Raw genomic sequence first — 12,190 nt, 5'->3', positions numbered from 1 at the left:
TATTTAGCATAAAACACTTCACGTTATTTAATGATGATAGTGCCCTCCTTCTTTTTAAACACAAATTGAGAAATTAAGGAAGATTTGCTTATGGACACATTAGTAGTAGTGTTTGTAATAAAACTAATGAAAAAAATCCATCTCTAAATCAGGATATGAAATTGTTTAATAGAACAAATAAAAAGTTGCCTAATTTCACCCAGAGTTGGGGAAGTACTAAATAATAATGGGACACTGTTTTCTGTATGGTACACTAGTGTTTGTGAGATTGGCAAAAAAGGAAAGTGGTAAGTCATAGTTAATGTGGTGTGGAAAAAAAATCTATAATAAATTGTGTATAAATTGGTGTTTATATACATTTATGTAAATTTATGGAAAGTGATGAGGAGATCCATTTTTATTTCCATGTACATGTATATACCTATGGTCCAGGATTCCAATCTTTTATAACCTATTCTGCTGAAATAAGTAAGCATTTTATAAGGAATGCTTACATTTTGTAGGACTATATGTACAGGGAGAGTTGCTGAAGCCTTGTTTCTAGTTGTTTGCAGTAAAAGGATGAGTTAGATCTCAGTGAATCACCCGGATAGAGCCCATGATATATTTTCAAGTGTTAAAAAACAAGTAGTGTTGTATGTAGCATCCTCTCATTCTTAGAAAAACGAAATCACCCGTGTATTGTTATGTGGGTGTTTTTGTGTATAAATGCATGTAAACTCAAAGAGAGGTTTTTTTTTTTTAAAGATTTTATTTATTTATTTGACAGATCACAAGGAGGCAGAGAGGCAGGCAGAGAGAGAGAGAAGCAGGTTCCCTGCTGAGCAGAGAGCCCGATGCAGGACTCGATCCCAGGGCTCGGGATCAAGACCTGAGTTGAAGGCAGAGGCTTTAACCCACTGAGCCACCCAGGTCCCCGAGAATGCATGGTTTTTAATCACAGGGTCAAAGTTACCACTCTGGGAGGTGGGGTAGCATCAAAGGAGGAGAGGCTTTATGTATTTCTGGAACTTCTTCATTTACCTCTGTACTGTTTTATTTTCAGCAGAGAGCAAATGTTGCCTTTGTAATGACCAAGAACAGATATAAAGTACAAATAAAGTAAATCCCTGAGAATGTGGATTTCTCAGATTGATGTTATATTCAGTCATCAGTTCATATCGTTTCATATGGATCTAGTTCATTAACTATTTACTTCCAAAGTAATTTAATGCGGTTTTGTAAGTACTAAAGAGTATTTAGGAAAACAAGCTATTTAGACATCTGTTTGTATTTTTAAATAAACTTTTTGGATTGTTCTGTCTCAAAAATGAATTGCTCCTCTTCTTCATATTTAGTTTCTGGCAGTTTTCAGTCTTCACTGGCACGCTCACAGTGATGGTGGGAGGCAAATCGAGGGGCATATGTTGGGCATTAGAAGCACGCCTTGGGGTTGGAGTGTGGGGCGGCTTCTGGCTACTCATTCGCTCCTTCTCCTGTAGGTGGACTGTCTGAACCCCGTGAACCACCAGAGACTGTGTGTGCTCTTCAGCAGCTCTTCGGCCCAGTCCAGCAACGCCCCCAGTGCCTGCGTCAGTCCCTGGTAGGAGTCTTTTCCTCTTGCCCTGTGGCACTGTATTTAACAACAGAATTCCAGCAACTTAAAAAAACATCTTAGCCATTAGACTCTGTTTTTAGGTACATGGCATGTATACGAATTGATAGAACTTTTAAACTTGTAAACTAAGTACGGAATTTGTATTTGTTCATGGGTAAGGAGTACATGAGAAGTACCTTGAGTAAGAGTGAAAAGGATGTGAGGGGTGGAAGAAATATTGTACGTATAAAAATGAGGAAGTTGATACGTAAAAGCTAGTTTGCTTTAAAAAAAAAAAAAATTTTTTTTTATTTTTAAGTAATCTCAACACCCAACATGGGGCTCGAACTTACAACCCCAGAGATAAGGAGTTGCATAGTTCTCCGACTGAGCCAGCCAGGCACCCCTATACAACCTAATTTTAGTCATTGTGATAATTGTGTACAACTTATGCAGGTTTTCTGTGAGGCATCATTTTCATAAAAGTAGTGAGTCTTTGGCCTTATTAATGGGTTTTCCTAAAACTTAATTATAAGTACACTGATAGAAAAACATCTTATAGTATCATAAACTGTTTGTTTAAAATGATATAATAGTCACAAAAGACTACTTATTACGTAGTTTATCTTTAGTTTTAAAAGTACTATATGTACTTTAATTTTAAAAACTTGTTCTTGGAGCACTGTTTCTGTGATAAAATGTGTTCTGTATTTTAACTGTGGACCCCAGAAACACTTTATTTCTACCAGTGAGATCATTCTTCTAGTGTGTATAGCTCTAGCAGACTGACTTGGGGCTGAGGAACCCATAGGAGTTTTCTGTGGGAATTTATGGACTCCTCAGGCCAAGGCTTGAATAATTGAACAGTGCTGTATATAGCCAAATTCTCTTATTTGTGGGCATTCATAAGTTGGGCATAACATCAGGAATTGGCTCTCCTGGAAGGATATGAGCTGCTGTTCTCCGTGCTCAGTAAAGGTGTGGACCAGAGAACAGGAGATAGGAGTTCTATTTTATGGTGATAGGACATAACGGCTTTGTAAAGGAAACTTCCTGGCTCACAGTTGTTTCAGTCATTCATTATTATTGTTTATACATCCTGATATAGTTTTATAAGATACTAATGGACTGGGAGTGGGTAAGGAGATATATTGTGGCTAGTCAAAACTGTTTTATCTGATGAAGTTAACTCTGTTCTATAAGAAAAGTGAAATATTGCCAACTTTAATATACTACATTGTAGGCATATTTAACAGGTAGTCCGTTTGTAGTCTCATGACGTGTCCTGGCTGTGTGGTTCTTATGACACACACGCTCCTAAGAAATGTTGTCTTCTTCTAGGATTGTAACGATGGAATTTTATGGAAAGAATGATCTTACATTAGGAATATTTTTAGAGAGATACTGTTTCAGGTAAGAACAGATTTTCTCCTTATATTCCATATATGCTTTTCTGATGCCCAGAATTTCAACCTAAAACATGAGCATGAGTTGGAGTATTATTCGGCCTCTTCTATAATACCACATGTCAGACTATACCATACAAAGAAGTATTTTCATATTCAACCCCGGAATGTCTTATCTAGTTCATTCCTCAGATCTTTGAGTGTCTAATTATGCTGTGATCCCTAAGACATTTTTTAAGGATGTCCGTTTTTACGGTGATTGAAATGAGAGGCAGGAGAAGCATAGAGATCAGCTCGGTCTTGGTTTAAGTCTTAGTGCTATCCCCTGCCATTTACATGATAGAGAGTAATTTTTACCACCCTCCTCTACAGGGAATAGCAAGCTCCTGAAGTATCATGGATTTCCATAGGTAAAATGAATTGATGTTTTCAAAATGCTAAGCAAATAGAAGGTGCTTAATAAGTGGAAACTATCACTGAGCTGCAGGAGAAGTCAGGATGCTCAGCTATGGGGACCAAGCCATGTGGGTGATACCCTGCTCTGATCGTCCACCGGTTATCAATATTGCTCTAGAGAAAATACTGTACTTTCTGGACAGTACAGTTCTAATTAGCCAGTATTCACTCTACATTGCTTCTGGTTTCATGGTTAATGTGAGGACTTCTTTTGGTCAAAGGCCTTCTTACCAGTGTCCTAGCATGTTCTGTGATACCCCCATGGTGCATCATATTCGGCGCTTTGTTCATGGCCAAGGCTGCGTGCAGATAATCCTGAAGGAGTTGGATTCTCCAGTGCCTGGATATCAACATACAATTCTTACCTATTCCTGGTGCAGAATCTGCAAACAGGTAAATATGCCCTGTTGCTATAGTATTTCATACAACATCATTTATTTCTTTATTTGTATAGTTCTTTTTGGAAGGGGTGGTCTGTGTTATTTTGGATTTATTTGTAATTGAGCTCTTTTATATTTTACCTTCCAGGGCTGGGTATTGCATTTAGTGTTTATTTCTTGAAGTTTCCATTTTAGAATTTATCAGTAATTAGGTAACATACAGATACCTTGTTCAGTAAAATTACAGAGATTATATGTTGACAATTTTCAGTTATGTTTATTTATTCAGCAGACACTTATTTAGCACTGTCTGTGTGCTGGGGACTATATGAGGGCCTGGGCATCTCTCCTGTCCTTTAGTGGGGGAGACAGACTTTTAGCACAACAATGATAGCACTCTAGGATGTTTGTGTCTGTTTGAGCCTATATCAACATTCCTATCTTAAGAGATACAGCTGAGATCATGTTTAAATTGATGTCTTGAGGGCACGTATTCCACGGAGCACTGGGTGTGGTGCATAAACAATGAATTTTGGAACACACACATGAAAATATTAAATTAAATTAAATTTAAAAATTTGATCTCTTGAGAAAAAGACCATGTGTTTTATTTCTTGTGTGTACTTTTGTTTTTCCACTCTAGAGGAAGTACTTGGTGACAATATTATGCTTTTAATATTTACTTTTTATCCAAATTGTTTGCAGTGAACGTATGCCAAGTTTAATGACTTCATTTGCTTATTTTGGAGTGTGCTTTTGGAAGGCAAATATGAGAATTACAGATAAAATAATAGTGTGACCTGTATCAATGTCAGTGGTTGAGGAATGTAAAATCAAAGTCTGTTCATTCTGCAGTAGCAAGCATACAGCCATGAAATCATTTCTTGTAATTATCTATCTTCTTATACTTGTTCTTATAGGCCTTTTGTTCCTTTTAGACAGCGGGTAGTATTTTGTTGTGGAATATATGAACTTCTCTAGATCGAGCAGTGAATTAAATGAATAACTTAGATTTGTATATCTTACATGCCTTGGTGTATGTACTTTATTTTAAAACAAGACTTTTGCCTTTGGGGTTATGTTAGAAAGGAAAAGGCAAACAGTTTTTGTTACACAAAAATGAAAAAAACTTGCATGTGTCAAAAAACTTATAATATGACCAACTAGTAATATACTTAGTATTAAATTTCTGTAAGGCATGATAATAGAAAAAGGGCAAAAGGCATAACAAAGCAATTTAACAGAAATGGCCAGTAGACTTGTGCAAATAGATTTTGCTCAGTAGTCAGAGAAGTGTTAAGAAAACCAGTAAGTGTAGTTTTATTTTGTTTTTAAGAAATTACGTTTTAAAGGTTTATAATTCCTGAGATTGGTAAGAAAGTGGGGAAATTGATATTCTCAGGTATTGTTAGAGATTGTGTAAACAAATACACCAGTTTTTTTTTCCTTTAAGATTTTATTTACTTGAGAGAGAGAGGGAATGCAAGTGGTGGGGGGCGGGGGTTGGGGCAGAGGAAGAGGGAGAAGCACACTCCCAACTGAGCAGGGAGCCTCACGTGGGACTCGATCCCAGGATCCAGCTGAGCTGAAGGCAGACACAACCCACTGCGCCGCCCAGGCACTTCCCAGTACCCCAGTTATAGAAGACAATGTGGCAAAAAGTATCAAAGACTGCATAAATGTTCATGCTCTTTGGCCTACCAATTCCTACTTTCCTTAATTTATTCCAAGGAAATAATTGTGGATATTTGTAAGTAATTACGCGCACACACGCGCGCGCGCACACACACACACACACACACACAAGAAAGTTCATCAGAGCATCATTAGAATAGAGAAAAACTTGTAATATCTTGAAAGCATATCAGTAAGGATTGGTTAGATGTCCGTATAATGGGATACTCTATGGCTATTAAAAATCAAGTTGTATGAGAGTATCTTATGTGGGAAAATATGTAGGAGACATTGCTAAGTAAAAATAATACAAGAAACTAATTATAGGAAGGGCTTTTTATTTATAAATACACTGTCTGGGTACCTCCTATGTATTCATTTCCATATATATATATGTACATATATACATACATGTAAATATACATAAACATACATAGAAAGTAAATATACTAGCACATTGATACTGGTGGGGTGGGATCACCAGTGATACTGCTCCCCCAGCCATCCCTAACTCTAGCCACTTAGAAGCATTTCTATCTTTTTCCAGTTTTCTTCATTCAGAATATATTAGATTTGTACTAGAAAAGAAAACAAATTATTCTTTTAAAAAGATTCTCAGTATGTGATTATATAACAAATGATTTATATGAATTTCAGGTAACACCAGTTGTTGCTCTTTCCAATGAGTCCTGGTCCATGTCATTTGCAAAATACCTTGAACTTAGGTTTTATGGGCACCAGTACACTCGCAGAGCCAATGCTGAGCCGTGTGGTCACTCCATCCACCATGATTATCACCAGTATTTCTCCTATAATCAGATGGTGGCATCTTTCAGGTAAGGAGCCATGGTGATCTTACACACAGTCACGTACTCCCTAGGAGGCTTTGTGACATTCTTCTGTACCAGGATTGAATTACTTTGTGGTGTGTGTTGTTCCCCACCCCTACCATTGCAGATGTGGAGGGTCGTACTCTGTGCTAAGAGCTTTCAGTGTTGTCATTTTACTTCATCCTTAATTTGAGAAATAGGTATGATTATTAGCTCACTTTCGAGCTAATTGGTCACTGAGAGAGCTATCAAGTGATGAAGTCATGATGGGAACTAGTAGCTCTGCTGTTACAGGTGTTCATCTTAACCACTATTTTCTGTAAGCGTTTGTTAGAATTTTTGTTATGACATTAACTAGCTTAAAGTTAACTGGATATTCCAGATAGAGCTAAAATCACAAGTTTGCAGAATGGGTACCCTGTGATATTACATGATTTGAGAAAGCCTTCAGGCTCTGCCTTCAAAATATATCCAGAATCTGAATGCCTCTGACCATCTCCACCACTGCCACTCTGGGCTGGGCCTCTGTTGCCTTTCCCTAGAGTACTGCAGTGGGCTCACTCAGTTATCCTTTGGCTTGCCTCCTGCGGTCTGATCTCAACACAGTAGTCAGGGTGATTCTGTTAAGTGAAAATCGGCTCAGGCCACTCCTCTGCTCCAGACCCTTCCATGGGTGTCTGTTTCAGTGAGCCCGTTTATGGGCCTGTGAGCTCCTACGTGCTCTGGCTACTCCATACCTCTCTGTTCTCACCTCCTGCTTCTGCCCCCTCACTTACGCCTGTCCCCTCACTGTGGCCTCCTTTCTATCAGGTAGGATCTTGCTTGGGAGGCTTGTACTCGATTTTCCCTCCCTGATCACGCCTCCATTCCCCAGCTATCTGCCTGCTTTTCTGTCCGTCGCGTAGGTCTTTGTTTCTTATTGCTCCTGCCCTGACTCCTTACGCCTAGCACTCCCTGCTTACTTCCCTTGCTCACTTTAGTTTTCTCTAGAGCACTTACTGTCTGATATAATAGATTTTTGAACTCTTTGTTTTGTTTATTGCCCAAGTCTCCTTCTTCCTGACTCACCAGGGCAGTAATTCTGGCCCTTGTTTAGTGCTATATCCTCAGCACCTAAAACAACTCTGACACAAAACAGGACTTTGGAAATACTGATACTTAGAGCTTATTTCCTTTTGGAAGCAAGAGCTTTAAACATGAATCTACCACCTGGATGGGTGAGATTTATTAGATGACAGAAACTCATGGGTAGAAAGTCTCCCAAGGGACTCATGAGGATGAAAGACTCAATGAGGAATTGAGCTCCAAATCCTCAGGAGCTGGGAAGGTGACCTGCTTCTAGGCGAACTGTAGGAAGGGGTTCCTTACCTTCATAAAGGTTTATATCCCAGTTGTGCTTTAGGCAATACATGATGAGGTCACAGTACAGTGAAGAAACAAACAGGACAAAACCCTTCCAGAATTGGGGAGGATATTTATAATGGTTGAACGTTGTCTTCAGTATTTTTATAGTTGTTTTAAAATGCTGTATTATAGAAACTTTGTCTTGTACCTCATAGAATTTAGGTTTATCTCTACTCAAGATGTTAAAATTTTTTTGCTTTTCTACTGTTGTTTGTATTTTTTTTTCTCTCAGTTATTCTCCCATTCGGCTTCTCGAAGTATGCGTTCCACTCCCCAAAATATTCATTAAACGTCAGGCCCCATTAAAAGTGTCCCTTCTTCAGGACCTGAAGGACTTCTTTCAAAAGTGAGTTTTACTTTCTTTGATCATCTGTTTTTGTGTATATAGACCTGTCTCTAGTGTACACATATTTTAAAATATCAGGTTTATTCATTTAGCTTTCTTTGAAAACATAAATAACTATTTTTCTAAATATATGTTATATATGTTCAATGTAAAAAAAATGTAGACTGCATAAAAGTATAAAAAAGACTTCAAACCCTCTTAGACGTAACAGCTTTGAAACTTTGATGTACATCCTCTTAGGTCTTTTTTGTGTAGCAAAATTGTGTATGATTCATAATTCAATAAAATAAAAAGTTTTCTGTGTTGTTTTTCTATATGAGATTAGAAAACTTAATTCCAACTTTTCTAAGGTGTTTAACGTTTATGTTTTAGAGTTTCACAGGTGTATCTTGCTGTTGATGAAAGACTTGCATCTTTGAAAACGGATACATTTAGCAAAACGAGAGAAGAAAAAATGGAAGATATCTTTGCACAAAAAGAGGTCATTCATTTCTTTGACAGAAGCTCAAAAGTTAAAAAACTTATCAGAAGTCTCTTTAGGTGTGGGTCTCAGGCAGCTGGAATTGTTTCTCTCCTTGTAGATGGAAGAAGGCGAGTTCAAGAACTGGATTGAGAAGATGCAGGCGAGGCTCATGTCTTCCTCAGTGGACACCCCTCAGCAGCTGCAGTCGGTCTTCGAGTCCCTCATCGCCAAGAAGCAAAGTCTTTGTGAAGTGCTGCAAGCTTGGAATAACAGGTGTGCTCTACCGTCTGGTGCTTTCCTGAATGTTTTTGTAAAATTTGCTCTGCCATGATGTTTTTAATTGAAGGGCCTTTATTGTGATGCTACATTTAATTCACAAGTTGTAGAAGTTTCTATTTTTCTGTCAACACCTCCCCTTCATCATTTAAAACATATATGCTAATCTTCAGGTGGTTTATAAAGATGAAAAAACAGGTAAGAGTAGCATCAGTGCTGTTTCAGAGACTCAAGAGTGTGGGTGTTTATTGAATATAATCTACCTTAATCAATATGCTGTGGAGTGATTATTGGTTTTTAGGCCAGGACTTTCAAATATATTATTATGTGTACCTTAGACATTTATGTAAATTTTTATTGGGGGAAATATTTCCCTCTGATGCTTATTTAAAAGTTCAATTGAAGTATTATAGCATTTATTTATGGAACATCTGCATTATGCTAGGCAGTGAGGAAGGCCTAGATGGACATTCAGTCTTTTATTTGGTCTTATGAATCCTACAGTGTATATACTGTTTCCATTTTACAGAAGCTCTAAAGACTAAGGCGATTCCCCAAGCTGTACAGTTATTAATTGTCAGAGCTGGGTTTTGAGCTGAGGTCTCTTCATCTGTAAAGCTCCTGTTTTTTTGTTTTTTTGTTACATTATGCTGTCTCTTACAATAACTTGTTATTCTTTTAAAACTACTGTCATATCACTCACAGCTCTTGATTATTGGTTAGAAATAAGAAAGTTATAATTTTAATAACTATTGCAACTGCAATAGGAGAATCTAATTATTGTGGTTTCAAAATTGTAAAGAGAAAATTTGTATACCTTATTCAGGATATTAGAAACAAACTATGTTCTCCCCCCACAACCCTTTAATTATAGATTACAGGACCTTTTCCAGCAGGAAAAGGGTAGAAAGCGACCTTCAGTTCCTCCAAGTCCTGGAAGACTGAGACAGGGGGAAGAAAGCAAGGTAAAGAAATGCAGTCTCATTTTTGGTCTTTCGTTGATATAAGTATTACAGTTAATTTCACTTAAGCCACTTTCAAGTGGTAATTTAATATGTGGTTTTAATAATATTAGATAGAGTCTTTCATTTTACAGTTGTAAGGCTTCAAAGAGACATGGCCTGGATTAATTTTTTATCTTGCTTGAAATGCAATTGTTTGTTCATTTCAAACATCTATCAAAAGCCACTGTCTGTGGGCATCACTGGACACAGCATCATGGTGGCAGTAGGTGCCATAAAGGAAAAGTTAGGGATGCTCTGAGTATATAATAGAGTTCTAATTTATTTTACTATGTAGTTTTGTGTGTTTTTTGTCTCTGTGCTTAAGCGGGAAGTTTCTCTTAAGGGACCTAGTATTGGGTTTGTTCTACACATTGATTTAGTTGGCTTCTCCTAACTGTATTAGTTTTGTCTTATTGTATCACGAATTACCACAGACTTTGTGACCCAACACACAAGTTTATCTTTTTCAGGGGGCCAGCGTCTGGTGCAGTGTGGCTGGGATCTCTGCTCAGTCTCCCATAGCTTTGATGTATAGCTCAAGTCATGATTTCAGCCAGGGCTGTTATCTTACCTGAGGCTCGGGGTCATCTTCCAAGCTCATCCAGGGTATTGGCAGAATTTAATTCCTAGGGGTTAGAGGTCAAAGGTCCCACTTTTGTTGCTGGCAGGTGACCAGAGCTCATTCAGCCTAGAGGTTGCCTGCATGCCGCATGAGCCCCCTTTCATCTTCAAGGCTTACAACAACGCATGCTTCTAATTTCCCAATTCCTGTTCTCTGACCTCTAGACACAGGTTTGAAGGACTTATGTCATTAGGTCATTACCTGGATAATCTCTCCCCATTTTAAGGTTAACCAGTTTGGGACCTTAAATACATCTGCAGAATCCCTTCACAGCAGCAGTATTTAAATTAGTGTTTTAATTGACTAACTGGGAAGGGGGATTGTGTATACCAGGGGGCAGGATTTTGGGGGGCCATCTTAGAATTCTGCCTATTACATGAACCATGTTTTCTAATAAATTATTAATGTCATTATAATATAAGGGCTTATATTCTTTTTTTCTTTTACTATTCTTTTTTTATTTTTTAAAAATTTATTTATTTTTTTCAGCGTAACAGTATTCATTGTTTTTGCACCACACCCAGTGCTCCATGCAATCTGTGCCCTCTCATACCCACCAGCTGGTTAGCCCAACCTTCCACCCCACCCCCCGCCCCTTCAGACCCCTCAGATTGTTTTTCAGAGTCCATAGTCTCTCATGGGTCACCTCCCCTTCCAATTTCCCTCAACCCCCTTCTCCTCTCTAACACCTCATGTCCTCCATGCTATTTGATATGCTCCACAAATAAGTGAAACCATATGATAATTGACTCTCTCTGCTTGACTGATTTCACTCAGCATAATCTCTTCCGGTCCCGTCCATGTTGCTACAAAAGTTGGGTATTCATCCTTTCTGATGGAGGCATAATACTCCATAGTGTATATGGACCACATTTATTTTTTTATTTTAGGGAGAGAGAGAGAGAGAGCGAGTGTGTGAACATGCAGGGGCCAGGGGTGGAGGGAGAGGGAGAGACAGTCTCGTGTAGACTCTGCGCTGAGCATGGACCCCGTTGTGGGGCTTGATCTCATGATCCTGAGAACACAACCCAAGCTGAAACCAAGAGTTGGATGCTTAACCAACCATGTGACCCAGGCACCCCATAAAGGCTTACTATACTCATATGATGAGGGACTTTGAGAGATTTTTTTTTTATACAAATGTATAGTATCGGTAGAGAAGTATTTCCATAAAATGATAAATTCAAGTGCCTTAGATCTTGATGCTTCTTTTTTGTCTCAGAAACAACTGTGTAGGAATCACTTTTCCTTAAAATTTAGGTGAGAGTAAGAGTTACCGAAGACGATTTGTACACTAGTATTTGCCAAGTGATTAGGGTTATCAATGGCGAACACCATTAGTGTTAGCTGTAGTGGCTTTTTCATTTGCTCACTGAAGAAACTGCAAAGCTGGCAGTGTAAGACCTTTAATTATAATAGGTAGACACAGAATGGAAAATACAAAATCATTCAGTAGATGATCATCTTTTTGAAGGTTTGAAAGTTGATGTGAAAATCTGTAGCACTGTCTGTACTTTAATTCAGTAACTAGTTTTTGAGTACTTTCAGGCACTATTCTAGGTTTAAGGCATATATTTCTGAATAAAGGCCATAGTTAACTATCCTTGAGGAACATTTGTCTAATGAGGCGGACACTGACAATAAACCAGTGAACAATAAACTCAGAAAGCAAATGGGAAAAAGCTATGAAGAAAAAAATAAAATAAGGGAAATGGAGAGTCTTGCTAAGGGAGTGGTATATAGTTATACCTAT

At 38.1% G+C, this 12,190-nt stretch overlaps 1 protein-coding gene across 7 annotated transcripts in view; it reads left to right on the top strand.

The window, feature by feature from the left end:
• PIKFYVE (phosphoinositide kinase, FYVE-type zinc finger containing) overlaps positions 1–12,190 on the top strand; it is a 78,480-nt gene that overhangs the window by 47,132 nt on the left and 19,158 nt on the right. For all 7 annotated transcript variants that reach the window (XM_059168222.1, XM_059168219.1, XM_059168221.1 and 4 more), the window contains 8 exons: positions 1,482–1,582; positions 2,918–2,989; positions 3,660–3,831; positions 6,150–6,328; positions 7,959–8,072; positions 8,445–8,553; positions 8,654–8,808; positions 9,686–9,776. In XM_059168222.1, the coding sequence (XP_059024205.1) occupies positions 1,482–1,582; positions 2,918–2,989; positions 3,660–3,831; positions 6,150–6,328; positions 7,959–8,072; positions 8,445–8,553; positions 8,654–8,808; positions 9,686–9,776 (993 nt within the window). The remainder of the gene's footprint in view (positions 1–1,481; positions 1,583–2,917; positions 2,990–3,659; positions 3,832–6,149; positions 6,329–7,958; positions 8,073–8,444; positions 8,554–8,653; positions 8,809–9,685; positions 9,777–12,190) is intronic.

Source organism: Mustela lutreola, chromosome 3 (assembly GCF_030435805.1).
Source record: "Mustela lutreola isolate mMusLut2 chromosome 3, mMusLut2.pri, whole genome shotgun sequence".
Taxonomy (NCBI): Eukaryota; Metazoa; Chordata; class Mammalia; order Carnivora; family Mustelidae; genus Mustela; species Mustela lutreola.
Note: the sequence above shows the minus strand (reverse complement) of the source record. Positions and strands in the feature narration are given on the sequence as shown.